Source organism: Protomyctophum bolini (genome assembly GCF_963924005.1).
Source record: "Protomyctophum bolini genome assembly, chromosome: 21".
Classification (NCBI taxonomy): Eukaryota; Metazoa; Chordata; class Actinopteri; order Myctophiformes; family Myctophidae; genus Protomyctophum; species Protomyctophum bolini.
Genome location: NC_137882.1, coordinates 11,484,809 through 11,501,215, shown reverse-complemented (window position 1 = coordinate 11,501,215; position 16,407 = coordinate 11,484,809). Strand labels below are relative to the sequence as shown.

At 43.3% G+C, this 16,407-nt stretch overlaps 1 protein-coding gene across 2 annotated transcripts in view; it reads right to left on the bottom strand.

Moving 5' to 3' along the window:
• Positions 1–16,407, bottom strand: part of dok6 (docking protein 6) — a 75,844-nt gene that overhangs the window by 2,848 nt on the left and 56,589 nt on the right. For both annotated transcript variants that reach the window (XM_080793642.1, XM_080793643.1), the window contains exons 6-7: positions 15,447–15,585; positions 8,975–9,080 (exon numbers count right to left, since the gene is read on the bottom strand). In XM_080793642.1, coding sequence (XP_080649768.1) covers positions 8,975–9,080; positions 15,447–15,585 — 245 coding nt within the window. The remainder of the gene's footprint in view (positions 1–8,974; positions 9,081–15,446; positions 15,586–16,407) is intronic.

The window sequence follows — 16,407 nt, the reverse complement described above, 5'->3', positions numbered from 1 at the left end:
GTCCTACACATTTTGTCCAAACATCACACGAATCGGTACACATTGTCTATAGCACAACAGACGTTCCTGACCTGGTCCGAGGAGAATGTTTTCTAGTTTGATATGTATGTGTTTGTTGTTACTGTAAGCCAGTGTTACGTTAACACAACTACTTATTGTGGTAACTGTTAAGGCAACTAGTTGCCGTTTCCCATTCAGTAACACCGTTATAGTTACTGTGGTGCGTTACCAGCTTTATGTTATGTGATCCAAGTGAAATGTTTCCCCATGCAGCACACTAAGTCTATCTGTCATCTTACAGGCGACTGCTCTCTCTCTGCAGCAGCTCTATCTGCTCTGACAGCTCTGTGCTCTCCACTCTCACACTAGCCCCGGAGACCACATGGACTTTCACACTAACTTGAGGAAAAGCACGCCGCAGAAGAGGTGATGATTGGTCAACGTAGGACAAGATTTCAGGGTAAGCCAATCAGAGACAGAGTTGGGTGGGTCTTGCGTTATGGGGTAAACGGCCACACACACAAACCCTTAATAAACGCGCACACAGAAAAAGCCGGTAGCGTGCCCACCACCACACGGTACAATGGGAAATCAGATGACAGCAACAGCGGGATCACTTTTCAGCTTGGACAAACAGAGGACAGAAAGTATTATCCACAGCAATAAAGAGCAATGCCAATCTATTAAAGCACCTTAACAATTAAAGTCCATGGTGCTACACAACCTCTACCAGCACCCAAACCAGTGACTCAGATGGACCGACACAATAAGACCAAAATAGATTTTAAATCACCACAGCATGTCACCCAGAGTCAACACGACTGACGATTGATTGCCAGGTATGTTGTTGAGGAGTTGCTTCCCATCTCAATGGTGCAATCTGCTGCTTTCAGAGAACTGGTTTAATTGATTGATTTTTTTATTTCACAGTACTGTATGTAGAATGGGTACGTCTCAAATGAAAGCACAAGTCTGCAAAATACCAGTGGGAATGCAGGGCCAATGTGCAGAAATACTTTTTCAGTGAATTTTCTAAAATGGAATATATGTTTTATTGTTCCACTACATTTCATAATGTAAGCTATAATGATTGTTGATGATTATTTCTTAAAGTAAAGTAACTAGTAACTAGTTACTTTCATGATTTAGTATCTAGTAAAGTAAATAGTTACTTTTTCAGAGCAGTAACTATAACTTAACTATTACTTTTTAAAAGTAACTTGAACAACACTGCTTAAAGCAGAAGGAAAACTGAGGGAGGGAGCATTGTGGCTGTGGGATCTAAAGGTTGTTAGTTCAAATCTTGCTTCTCTTTATTGTAAAGCATATTTAGCAAACTAACAGCCAGCATACACTTATAGCACTAAAGGAACGTGTGTAAATGTATGGAGGCGCCACAGGCAAGCGAGTCAATTGTGGATATGTATGCGACTACTGTAAACATATTTTTGGTTAAATCTCCCCCCCCCCCCCCCCCCCTGTTTTGTTAAAAGCACTGTAGTGTCTGATAGTAATCATTGCTACGTGTATTGAGTTCACAAGTTCACAACTTGTGAACTCAATACCGCCACCATCTGGCTGAGTCAGGTTAACTCATATGAGGCTACTAGAAATGTGATTTAGAGGTGTAGTTGCATGTTCGTACTTAGCAGTAAAATAATTAATGTACAGATTATTTATTTTTTACATTATACCGTTTATACTGATGCTAGGTTCTTGGCTTATACAGTATGATCCTAGGTTCAATGCAAACACTAGGGGGTGATAACCGCCATCCCCTGGGAACAACAATGACATAACCAATCAGCTTGATTGAATCACATTGGCCTTACCCACTTGGATTATCTGCTTAACATAACCTCCGAGACTCTTTCTCTATATATCTCTCTCTCGCTCTCCCTGTCTGCTTGTCTATCTCAGTAATCCAAATTAATCATCCCATTTGTTCTTCGGTTCATAGTAGATAACCGAGGGAAGAAGCAGTAATGGATACTTGTGGTGGGACGGAGGAGTGGCTGTGTGACCATCAATAATACATTAGATGGCTGTTTGTAGATGTGTGCAGCGTGAGGTAAGCCGAGGATAGGAGGGCCGGCAGGGCTGCTGATCTTGCACTCGACAAGGAGGACCTGGCCTCTGATCAATATTTCAGAAGGTGCAAAACCTCTGAAATACACTGTAATCAACCCTAACCCTGGACCGCTCTGGGCCATCTGGCCTCCGCACTATTCCAACTAGCCAAGAAATGTAGTTGCATGTCAGCAACTTTTTTAATTATTGTAACTGTTGAATCCATTCAGCTAAGGATTGCTAGCGAATTGAAATTTGATTAAGAAATTAAAATTGAGATTGTTTCTTCCCATGGATGCTTTCATTTCAAATGGTGGACAACTTCAAATTGACAAAGTGATCACTTCTCTGTCCTTGATGCTGATCAGCGCAGACGCACAGAGAGTAGGAATACAATTATGTCTACGCTTTTCCGTATTGTGTGTGTGTGTGTGTGTGTGTGTGCACAGGGTCAGGTTTCTGAAGAAAAAGTAACAGCCTAACTACTACAGTGAAGTTGGACCTTTTTAAGTTGGTACTAGCTGACTGACTTGTCTGACGCACGCACGCACACGCACACACACGCACACGCACACACACACACACACACACACACACACACACACACACACACACACAGTGGCACTCGGTGTCGTGTGGTGTGGAGCCAGCAATCATGATGCCATCAAAGTGCCCTGTGGGGTAAATACTGTGTGTCACACTGCCAACTCCCCACTACAGGAAACATAAAACACAAGCTCGGTGGTGCCTGGTGACCGCTGTCAACCTGTCTGTCTGTGTACAGCGTCTGTGTGCGACAGACAGACAGGACAGCGAGGTGTGTGTACAGCATATACTGTAGGGAAAGCATGACAACACGTGACCACCTGTGTCTTTGTTGTACACCGCTCCCTGAAGTATACAACATGGACTCCGCTTTGGGGAATATGTTCAATGCTTTTGGGAAATCTTTGATTTTCCGCCTATAATGACATGCCCAAAATAGAGACGGGTAGGTTACTTGAAAGTGGTTTGAAATTAACAACTGCTGTCCTTGCTTCACAAATAAACCAAAAAAAGTGTGTGTGTGTGTGTGTGTGTGTGTGTGTGTGTGTGTGTGTGTGTGTGTGTGTGTGTGTGTGTGTGTGTGTGTGTGTGTGTATATATATATATATACATACACATACAGTATATATATATATATATATATATATACATACAGTATATAGCCTAGCAACGTTTTTTAGGATTTAGAATGGTGGTTCTTAAAAATAGAAGATATACAAGCTTGCAGCTCATATATAGATGTTGTTCATCTACATCGGGGGGGGAAATCACGGCTCTCCATCTTTAAGGGCTGAGGCCCATTTTTTCAATTGAACCTTTTGACTCAAAGGCTTTCAGCTTTCAGGAAGAAACCACAAATACACAGGGAAGACATATTTGAATATTATAACTATTAGAGTAATGTTAACGCCATAGACACACACATACCAGTAAGACGCCCTGAGCAGGAAGCGGCGCACTGAGGGCGAGGTCGTGCTGAAATGCCCATATGGACCTTTTGTTGTTGTTGTTTAATTGACGTTTTCGGGCCGGGTAGGGCAAAATGTTGTACTAATTAGTATGGGGGCGGGGCCTCGGGCCAGCCCAGTTAAGGTCCAGGTAGGGCCAGGCCTTAATTTTCGGGCCTGTTGAGAACTCGAGAGTTTTCACCGGCTGCCAGGTGTGGCTGCACTATTCACTAGAGTTTGAATGGACAGGTATCAGTCAAAAGGGAGACATCAAAGACGAAGGACGGGTTGGAAGGATCAACATCTGGAATGTCAGAACAGGTCAGCTCCATATATGGAGATCTAAGGGTTTGAGGTTTGAGGTCAGATGTAGAGTTGCTGGCCAGCTCCAGATACATGTACTGTACGCAGATTAGGTGATGATCCGTTCTTCTCCATGTATGGCTATCCAGGGTTTGATGAAGTCAGTGTCGTGATCTTCATATATGGAGACGGCCATATATGGAGCGTCTCACGAGGCGTGACGGTCTGATGGCCATATATGGTGGTGTGACGTGTCACAAGACGTGACGGACTGACAACCAAATAGACGTGACGAAGGGACTGACTGATTTTCATTGTAGGTCGCAGCAAAACAGAAAAAGTAAAAAGAAGAAATCACAGCACTCCATCTTTAATGGGTTAATAGATTGCTGAAACGATTGGTGCTCAACCAGGCATATCCTTCGCACATCTTTGCCAAGACAATCCCTTTTCTCAAGCTAGGCCAATTTGGTCTGGAAGCAGAGGCTCATGGGAGCCGCAGCAGATCTAATCATCTCTGTGGTCATAAACAGCAGTGTTTGGATGAGGAGGACCGTACTCCTTCATGTATACCCCCTCCTCACACACACACGTACTAATATGCACGTTGATGTTCCTACTGTAATAATGTACATGCTGTACACACACTACAGGAAAGATGGTGGCAGCATGTCTCCTCTCCCTCTTCTCTTCTCCTCGCCTCTCCCTCTTCTCTTCTCTCCTCTCTGCTCTGTTTTGCTCCCCTCTCCCTTTCAGAAGCAGACAGTGATTTGTCAGTGCCTTTTCATTACTAGGGAAGGTCGTGTCATCCTATCTGGCCTGGGGTGGCAGCTGCTGGACTGGAGCAGACTGAGAAAGGGAGGATACACACACACACACACACACACACACAAGCACGTGCGCACGCTCACACACTCGCACGCGCACACACACACACACACACACACACACACACACCCCTGTCTACATCTGCCTCACTGTGTGTGATAACCCAGATGGCCTCCTAGTAACACCTGTAACTGGAGAGCGAAGGGCTACTAGTACCACGAGTCCAGGCTTATGTAAGAGTGCTGACAGCTGGCTTTGTATGCAAAACCTAGCAAGCCAGCCAGAGAATTATATATTGCATGCACAGGACAGGGGTAGAGGAAAGTTCAGTCCAAAGCCACCAAAATAATTGAGTTCACTTTACTGAAATAATTCATGGCTGTGGTTATGGGTCCTAGCTGAAAAAAAATTGCCTTAATTGTTGTCAATTGTTTCTGGCATGTATGCATTTTTCACGGGGTTCAGTCTCTACGTACAGTATTTCTTGTCACTTGTTGCAGATAAGGCAGTGTTATCAACCAAAACACTTATCTTGTCCCCATGCCTTTGATGGTTCGCTCCCTCTGTAAAAACCTTGCATATCACTATAGCGGATCAAACAAACGCAGCGCTCCGTGCCATTAGAATTGCTAATGCAAACTGCACGATAAAATAAGAGAGTGGGATGGAAAAAAGGTAAAGTGAGAACTTGTGTGAAATGACACGAAATTGTTCAGAAATGTGCCTATTTAAAACAAGACAATGTGCTTTTTCATTCCAATCTTAGAGCTGGTAATTGAAGCATTTTCGCTTCAAGTGCCTATTCAGTGAACCGTGCAACCTGCATAACATTAGAAAACCAGTGTTAAATGTCAGGGAAGATATTATTTACATTTTTATTGGTGTGATTTACAGCAAATTTGGTAGAGTACATGTGGCATCACGCAATATGCCTGGTCAAACAAATGGACGATAATAATAAACAAATGGATGTAAACCAGGGGTGTATATCGAAATGTAAACAGCAACATTGACTTTGTATTAGGGATGTCCCAATCATTCTTTTGCTCCCAATCCGATTCCAATCATTTGATTTTGAGATCTGCCTATACCAATTTTTCCCGATCCTTTATATTTTTATAGAACACTTATGCCATATCACAATAATATATCCATATATATTGATGCCCTGACCATTCACCAAATACAAAATAATAATAAAATAATACAAATACTACTGTATATTTGCTTTAAACCATTTTAAACCATCTGTCTGTTATATAGCTGCAAGATTGAATTAATTCATTATGGCAAAGCGTATTATGGGTCCACATATCTATCAGTTATTTAAATCGTTATCTTTTTAACAAACACAATTATAATGCAAGATTATTTCTTATTTTGACTAAAAGCAAAAGACTTTCCCATTCAGAGTACATGTATACTGCATTTCATTGTTGTCAATGTAAGAAATGTACTCTAGTCTTGCCTAATATTACCTTATTATGTCACTGGGACTTCGGATCTATGGGCAGTTCCCTGTTGGGTGGAGTCTGTGTTCGATGCGCACACACTACAGGGTTAAAAGCATGGCAATTGCCATAGAGGCGTAGAATAGATGCACTGATGTGTGAAAAGGGAGATATTGTATTCAGTCTTGAAGGTGATGGGGAGCCAGTGGAGAGAACGGAGGATGGGTGTAATATGGTTATCTTCGCATTCGCACTGCAACTCTCATCAGGATCCTAGCAGCGCTGTTTTGAATGTACTGGAGCCTCTGGAGGCTCTTGTTAGGGATTCAGAATGACGATGAGTAGTGCGTTGCAGTAATCAGCCTGGAAGTTGAGTGTCATCAGCGTAGCAGTGAGAGGAAATGCTGCTGCTTGGGAGATGCTTGGGAGACTAATAAACATGTGGCGAATAAGTTTATGGGGGGTTTCTGTTCAAACGAAAGTGGCTGTGCTGCGTATTGAAATAAAGGAGCGAATTCACTGCCAGCTCCCCAGTTAAGTGTTGAAAAAGAAATAAACAAATAGCGGCAAACCTCAATAGGACAGGCAACAGTGTTCCTTAATTATTCCAGGGACCCACGGGGTATTTGAACGCAACCCGACCATGACTCAGCAAATTGACTGTGCTGATTGGATATTCATCATGCATGCCGTGTTATACCGAAGGAGCAAGACAGCTAGCTTGCGTGGTCAAAATGCTCCATTTCGAATCACCTCTTTCACTGAATTTTATTTTTTCCCACATATTAGGAGATATTGGTTATCATGAGAGATATAGTGGTAAAATAAGTAAAACATTTAACTCTAATTGCCAAGAAAGACGAGGACAACAATTTGCAGTGTAAGCTCAACAAAACTTGTACTAAATGCTTAAAGGGAGCACTTACAGTATTTAAACCTATCTTGTCTACTCACTCTAGCGTCTTAGAGAAGGGCACCAGTGACACCAGTGACATCGGTAGGCAGGTTTGGTAATTTCAAACACACACACACACACACACACACACACACACACACTTTCCAAAGAGAAAGGCTCTAGTTTCTATTAGGTTTCTCAGCTGTCCACAGCCCAACAATGAGATGGAAATTGTATCATCTCATTGTGAAAATAGTAATACCTTATTATCATTAAACTTGTGTTAAGCCTTGCACAAACAAAAGGTTGGCTGCATACATTTTCAGAGCACATTTATTTGTAATGACCAATCAATCGATTGTGTTCTGTTTTGGCTCAATGGAACTAACGTATTACTTTACGTTCCTAATCATCAGTATCACAATGAAAATTCCCATTTAAAGATTTTACAGAAAAAAACCCAAAATGCTTTTTTTCCACCACCAGCGGGCCCCAGCCCACAGGGAACACCTGCCCCAGGCTAATCTAGGCAACCCCTGTGGCCATGTTAACATCCAAGATGGCAGCTCGTCTCTCTGAGCCTTCTCTTCTGACAAATGTGTCTTTTATGGTCACATGCCTCCCTCGCATCACGGCAGGGAATGGGATTTCTGTCCCAGAATCACCTTGTGCCTCTGCTTTGCCTAGTGGGACCTTTTCGCCTTGTCCTCAAACACACTGAAGCATTCAATTTATTCATGGAGGGGGAAAAAACAAGGAGATAATGCAAACGCTAAATTCATATGAGCGAGGGCAGCTTACTAGTTACTAGTTACTTTGCAGATTTACATAAACCCATTTAGACCTGAGGACGATTCTACAAATGCCTTCTAAATCCTGACAGTTCATGTCAAGGACCCCCAGAATTATATGTATTTGGCCCCGGACCCCAATCTCAAAATATATTGTCCCAGGGAGACAGGGACCCCCCAGAAGCAAAGATTTGAGTTAAAAGCGTGGGAAAGAATATATATTCAAAGATTTGCGCCACATTTTCACGATTTAAAAAAATAGCAGATCTACAAGCTCATAGCGCGGCACTCGGTCTGAGGATGCATGACTTGCACATTTATTTTCCTTTTCTTTGTACTGTCTTAATCGTTATTTCTAAAATTGTGACCTAACATGGTCTTTCATCTTTGCCTGGCTTCTTCTCATTTGTATTATCAGTGAAAGCCAAGGACTCTAATCCCCAGATAAAGTCTACTAATCAACTAATACCATGGACACGGCATAATCTCATCAGTGCACTAATCACCACCCTGCCTCTGCTCTGCGTTTAGGCACGTATGTATGTATGTATGTATGTATGTCTACACACACACACACACACACACACACACACACACACACACACACACACACACACACTAATATAATCATAATAGCAGATCTACAAACTCACAACACAGATCCGGCATAGCTCTAACCATAATAACCAACCTGAACCCAACCTGAATCTTTTCCTAATTGTAAACTAATATATATTTTTAGCCCATGAAAACATCAATTTAATTTGTGAGGACCAGGAATATTGTCCTCACAATATCCATTTATCAAACTGTACTCGTGTGGGTACATTTGGTCCTAACGCGCATAGTAACACAAGTACACACACACACAGCACACACATCTGTACCCGCTGTGACGGATTAAACCACTGCTTAATGATATTGTCGATATGGCATCTCTCCCGCACACACATGAACGAAAACACCGGCCTCTCAAATAAATAAAACCTCTCTCTCCCTCCCTGCCCTCCCTCCCTCCCTCATCCCTGGCTGTGCCTCCACTGCACCCAATATGGTCCACACACACAGCAATTTACACCAGCGGGGGAGGGGGGGAACAGCAATACTGTGTGCATATGATAATTAGTAGCTGCATGTCCGCACCTTGGTAACTGTAGAGATCCCCCACGCTGTTCTGCCGCGTGATGTGCTGCCAGTAGGCACTGCGTGGCAGCGAGATGGACTTGGTTAGCATCTCTCTGGAGTGGATCTGAAAGCGGACAGAGAGAAGAAAAAATAAACCTTTTTACAGTTTCCTCCTCGCTCCCAGGCACTCATAAGCCACACGCAGCAAGGAGGATGGCTCCTTTGGAAGTAAACAAGTGGCAGGGGGAAAGGAGCCTCGCGTGCTACATATATCCAGAACATTTTCATTTTTTTCAAGTGCCAATTTAATTCAGAATGCGTGAGGAGGAAGACATTTTATAGTGACGTTCAGTGCATCAGAATGTACCCTACTCCTTTTTTAAATACCGTTGCTGTCAGGCAGAGACCTCTTATCTCCATACTTGGGGGGTTTTCTTTTGTTAAATTAATGGATTTCCTGCTTTGCTGCGGCGGTGGCCCAGGGGTAGAGTGGCTGGATGGTAACCGCAAGGTTGCCAGTTCGAACCCGGGCTGCCCCCGGGCTCCCCCAGAGTTAGTGTCAAAGTGTCCTTGAGCAAGACACTGAACCCCTAATTGCTCCTGATGTGCTGTTTGGTGCCTTGCATGGTTTCCGCCGCCATCGGTGTATGAATGTGTGTGTGTTAATGTAATGCACAATCTATGTAAAGCTATATAAATGCACCATTTACCATTTTTTTCTATTTTTGAATTTGAATTCCTGAAAACAACATTTTTGGACAATAAAAGGTTTCCAGCCGACAGCAACGATATATACTTTTATAATTAACCATTAAAAGGAGTGGTCTCAGAGCTAGGGCACCACTTTAGCTGCTGTCGACAAATTTGTGTAATGAATTTAACAAGAAAATGGGGGAGGAGGGTGCAGTAAACAGAATCTACTTAATAGTAAACATGATATTCCCAAGAGCCATGATGTAAGTGTAAGTGGTCAGTGTTCTGCAGCTATCCCTGTGATTTATAGCACCGAGGCTAAGCGCTGCGTTTGGAACACGTCCCAAATGGCGGGGTCCAGGAGCATGGCCATATGGTCAAGGCTCATCAAGCTCTAGGCAGGCTTACATAAATAAAGAATACAGATGATGGCAAAGGAGGGAGAGAATGGAAGGACGGAAGAAACGGACGCTAAAACCATGGGGCGTCGCATGCTTTCTGGGTACTCTTGGCTAGAGCACTGGCTGCTCCCCACTGTGTGTGTGTGTGTGTGTGTGTGTGTGTGTGTGTGTGTGTGTGTGTGTGTGTGTGTGTGTGTGTGTGTGTGTGTGTGTGTGTGTGTGTGTGTGTGTGTGTGTGTGTGTGTGTGTGTGTGTGTGTGTGTGTGTGTGTGTGTGTGTGTGTGTGTGTGTGTGTGTGTGTGTGCGTGCGTGCGTGCGTGCGTGCGCTCAGAACATCTTGAAAATATGATTTATATTGTACATGTTCACTGATTTCTGAAAAGCAATGCTGGACACAGTTGCAGCAGTGAGGGTCTAACTGGCCTAAATCAAACACACAGTGCTAGAGCTTTCTGTGGAGTCTAATTCATTCATTGAGTTTAATTAGTGTGCTCACTGGAAGCGACTGTAGTAGAGTACTAGCAAACTCGTTAGTTAGTTTAGTTAGTTAGTTAGTTAGTTTCTTTAGTTTAGTTCTTCCATATGTGTGTGTGTCTAACTACAGTAGTTCCACATTCTTTGAGCTACAGTAAGCACCAATATAAATAAATAGGAGATGCATTAGATTTTCATGAGGGGCACATAAATACACCACACATAATTTCTATAAATGATCCCAATTGTAAAGTGCTAATAATAATTTAACAGTACTTTGTGCAAGTTAACACACCACTGAGGCACACATACACAGAGTGCTCTCCGGAGCGCATTCTGATGTTCTGTCATAAAACGAATCGTTACTTATTGAGCCAAGTAAACTTGTCTGAAGTATACACAGAAAAAGAAAACGGTTTGCCACTTGTGACGAAATGGACAAACCAAGGACAGCACAAGTCACTCTACATGCATCGATTTGCGAATGTTTCAGCACCACTGTTGATGGACAGCGACAGGCCGTGTGCTGTGACCCAGAACCATGGCTTTTTTTACACAGATAAAACACCCTAGAGAACACATAGCAGCATACAGAGCTGCAGGCTGGCTGTCTGAATCTCCACATAGGCAGTGTGTTTGTAGTTAAGCCAATCCAACACTACGGCAACAAATGCAAACATCTACAACACACAACGATGGAATGTCAAGTGGTTTAAAACGACGAGTGATTTTTCATGATTAAAGAGAGATTCAAGAGGGTTTAATTTTATTCATCATTCTCTCAAAATGATGGTGGGATTGTACATGCGTGCTCCACAACGCAGTAGATGCAAATTACTCATTTCCTATTCAAACTAGACAGAGACTGCTGCGCTTAACTTGATAATGAAATTACATTTGGTCATTACATCATCATTGAAAAGCTTTAGTAACGGGCGCTCGGCTGGCGCAGTGGTAAAGTAGCTGCCCACCACCATGGAGTCTGGGCGTTTGAATCCACCATGGTGCATTCGCTTTTGTTTATTGGTCCGTGTTTGGGGGAGGGAAGTCAGCCAGGGCCCGACTACGTGCTGTGGGGGGACCAAGTCAGGGAGTGTCTGGCGGGAGGAGTAAGATGGAGGCTCCACGTCCTCCCGATGGAGGCTCCTCACTGACTGGTGAGCCAGCAGCAGTGACAACGCACAGGAGAAATTTTAAATAATAATAATAATTTAAATAACGACTAAACTACGGGGTAAAACGCAAAAAATACATTTTTTTTTAAAAATTAAACAAAAATCTCACACCCTTTGCCCAATGATACTCTGCCTCTGCTACTGCCAATTCAAGGAGTAGAAATCAAGTTGAAAAGCATAGCAGAATGTTACAAAGATTTGTGACACTGCCACATAAATGTGTGAAGAAATGTATTTCTTATCCTGGTATGAGTATTGAAAGAAAAATAATACATATATAGGGAATATGTTGCCTTTTTATTTTATGACCTTATGGATTACTAGATTTTTTTATTTCTATTACTTTGCGAGACTTTGCTAGATGTATTTTGAAATCTTGATTGTTCATTTGAATTTAATTATTATTTTGTTTGATCCAAGTTTAAGTCAGATAAAGATATTGCAATTTAGCAATTTAGCAACGTTTTTGTGTTTTCTTTTTGTTCTGCGAGAAATCGTCAGTTTGGTGCTGGTTGTGTTGGCGGCGACGGTGACGTACGGCATACTATAGCGCACAGTTTTTCATCATTTTAGAGGATAAAGCTCACATGTTACCCAAATAGTTGAATACACAAAAGCTAAGGCACTGGTGTCGGACTTCTGGTTTACCGGAACGGGGTTCAACTCCCTGCAGTGCCCTGCTCAATGTGTTGTATTTACCGGAAAAATTGAGTGTTGCGGAGGATGAGAAACATTAGCAAATTACGGAGTGTAAAATTGCGGAGTCTTAAAAAAAATATATATATATATATTATTATTTGTTATAGCCCATCGGTTTTTGATTATTTTTGATTATTTTAGAAAAATTGCGGATGAATTGCGGAGTGTTGCAGAAAAATTGTGGAAAATTGCGGAAATTGCGGAAAGCGGAAATTGCGGAAATTGTGGAAATTGCGGAAATTGGAAATTTCGGATGAATTGCGGAGTGTTGCGGAAAAATTGTGGAAAATTGCGGAAATTGCGGAAATTGGAAATTGTGGAAATTGCGGCAATTACGGAAATTGCGGAAATTGGAAATTGCGGGAATTGAAAAAAGTTATCCTCGTTTCTCATCATTTTGGACCATTTGAAATAAAGGTATAGGGGAAAGGATAGGTGCTGGGGAAACAGTTTGTACTCGCTCTGGAGTGTCGGTCAGAACACTGGACGATGAGGCAAGATACAGAGTCCAACGGTTTTAATGGGAGTTAAGTTGGTAGCATGGACAGCATACAGATGCACAGGTATTTCTATGCGTGTGTGTGGTTTCTGCAGAATAAACCCAGAAAGGTATATATCAGCTCTGTATACTGTACTAAAGCGTTTAACACATGAATAGTCAGGTTAACATCAGATAAAACACAATTAACCAAAAATATACACATTCAGCACCGTGGTTACCTTCATAACTTACTAAACATACAGCAGTTATTACTAAACATACAGCAGTTATTACTAAACATACAGCAGTTATTAATAATGTTCAAAACACAGGAGTTTCATTCCAAGCCATCACTACATGAACCATAGTTATGTTTAGGTTACTAAACTAGAGCGCCCGCGAGGCGGCCACTGTAGCAGCAGTTGGCAATTATTGGCAATGATTGCATCGCGGATGCAGAGCACTCGCTCATGTAAAGAGGGGAATAATATATAGACGGTAAACATACATTCCAAACAAACTGTAAACAATACACAACCCAGGTAAATGCTATGGAATAATCCAGACAGGTAAAACTAGGCTGCAATATCAGGAAATAAACGAAGACAGCCTAAATAGCGTCATGTCCGTGTTGCAGATCAGCGCATGAATGCACTGACCGGGTCATAAATAAGTGACAGAAAGAACGTTACACTCGGGAATAAATCACAGCAACATGTAACACAATTCACCACTGTTCAATGACGCACACAGGTTAAAGGTAATAAAGAACAGGAACGGGAATGTCCGTGGTGAGTTCTGTGAGTAATAAACTCCGACGGGAGGAAACACAGTCTCTCGGCTTCACTTTGTTTGATTACTAAATGAAAAGGTGGGCGCACTCCCGCTACCTGCCTGCGGGACGCGCTCATGCACGCGCTTCGGGAGCGTGCCTCTTGGACTTTGTAACAGCCGCCCCCACAATTGAGTAGCAATTGTGCTCCCTAAGGAGCAGGCAGGGATGAATCGCCAGGCGAGGGGCTGTCGTCAGGAAGTTCAGGGAGAACGATGAGCCGGACGACAGGGCGAGTGTAGACACGATCTCCGATCTTCACTTCCGCTGATCTGACTCTTCCATCTGCGCCAGGGTTCACTTTGGTGACACGGCCGATGGACCAAAGTGCACGAGGCAGTTGAGGGTCTGCCATCATAACGACGGTGTCCACTGCGAGGTTATCCGTTGACTTCTGCCACTTCTGCCGTGGTTGCAGGCTTGGCAGGTAGTACCTGACAAACCTAGACCAGAAGTGATCCGTCAGGATTTGACTCTGCCTCCAGCGCTTACGGCTCAGGAGCTCCGATTGCGGGTAGACCACTGGAGGTAGGGAACTGCTAGGCCGCCCCATGAGAAGGTGATTTGGGGTGATAGGGTCAAGGTCAGAGATGTCCGATGAGACGTAACCTAAAGGCTTCTGTTACGTGCCACGTAGGTATGATTGTCTGTAGGGTCTGTATTCCTTCCCTGTCTCTCCTTCCCTCTCCCCTCTTTGCATTCTCTGCAGGTCTGAAGGCCATAACCACCAGTGTGACTCCAGCTGCCCTCATTGGCTAGGCTCTGATTCTCTGGCTCCGCCTTCAACCAATCACACACACCTGTGCCCTATAAAAGGGCTGTGTTGGGCTCATTGCAGCATATCTCTCTTCAACAGCAGTAATTTGTTTGGTAGACCACAGACCTGATTATTCTGCTACCGGTTGTCTAGCGCATATGCCCTGCCTTGGGATAGGTAAGATGGGGGCCTCTATACATAGACCACACGTAGGCAGATTCTATGTTAAACCACACTAGGTAAGGGATGGTTGCCACTCTTGTATTTATCCTCATTGGACAGTGTAGCTAGGCAGTCAGGCTTTTGTTTTCATGTCAGTCAGTTAGACAGCATTGTGTTCACCTTAGCTGCTTAGTTTATTATTTTGGCAACATCCGTGTCCCCTGGCAGTGGCATACTTTTGTTTTGAACTATCTGAACTTTTTGTGAACCTTGTAAATATTAATCCTGATTTCAAACCACTAAAATACCATAAGGTACTTTTTGCCTCGAATCCTGTGTTTGTCTCTTATTTGCACCTTTTTAAACGCTTGGTATCCCATTCAAATCATGTTATGTTACTCTAGCCTCTAGGCTCTGCTAAACATAAGGGTTTCGTAACATAAAATTGGGGGCTCGTCCGGGATATCTGAGCATTTGAGGGTGCAAATATACTGGTATTTTGTATTTTGTTGGAAAAGTATTTTGAAGTATTTTGTACTGTGAAGAATTCAGGATCCCTTCCACCTCTATCAAGACGGTCCGGAGGACCTCCTCTGTGACAGTCTGCGCTCCGATCGTGGCTCTGAGTGTAGACTTAACTGAACGACCAACCTAATGTAAACCTTTAACGTCTGGCCGCTGTCACACCTATATTATGAGTCACTTCTCCTGGGCGACTTTTGCTAAGCCAGTGGTGAGTCAGGCGTTTAAGCCTCACTGTCCTCTCTGGATAAGAGGGCTGGATAACGGCTCTAGCAGGTGACATGCGTGCGGTACCTGGGAGCTCTTCTCCATCTCCTCTAGCATCCTCTCATGTTGCTGGGCGATGGACAGCGTGGCAGAGTGGACCCGCTGGTAGATCATCTCTCCTTCCCTTGTCTGGAACGTGAACAAACCCTCGCCTGTGTCACACATCCTGAGCCAGAGAGAGAGTGAGAGATAGCATGTAATTTAGATGATAGGTTAATTGTGTACTTAGTATTCTATAGTTTCAATGTACATATTATTATTTTGGTAGTATATTGTTTAGACCAGTGGTTTTCAACATGTCAAGGCCAATTTATTTTTCGGCATTTGAGTCACGTCATTGTTGGATAAGAATGTCATTGTTGGATAAGATTTTGTCCACAATTCCATGCTGTATTGATGTTTGTACGATTAGGAGACTATTCTTCTACAATTGTTTATATTGTGTTTAGTTTCCAAGATGGCCGCAGCACCAGGAGGGGGTGGGGCGGAGGTGAGCGGGTGGGGTTGACATGTGGCCTTACTGGGCTGCATTCACACATTCAAGGCACCTGTCTTTGTGTCTGTGTTTAATGGCCGCTCCAATGCATTTCCAATGGGAGCCCATATGGTTTGACCAAACCATATGGGGGGGAGGGGGGCAGAACACATCCATCAAAGCTGTGTTCAGAAACAAGTCAGGTGTCAGACACAAGGCAAGTGTCTTGAATGCAGCTCAGTAAGGGCATATGTCGACCCCGCCCGCTCACCTCCGCCACACCCCCTCCTGGTGCTGCGGCCATCTTGGTAACACACACACACACACAGGCATATTCACAAATAGACACCTGCCACATACTTCATTGCCTCGAGGACTGTGTGACTATATCCTGATATCCTGGGATGTTGTGGAATTTCAAAGTTGCTTTGTAAAAGTGTTTCTGTCCCCGTCCCCTTTGACATTTGTTTTGTTTCCCTCTTGCCACCACTCCATGTACTGTATGTACTGTAT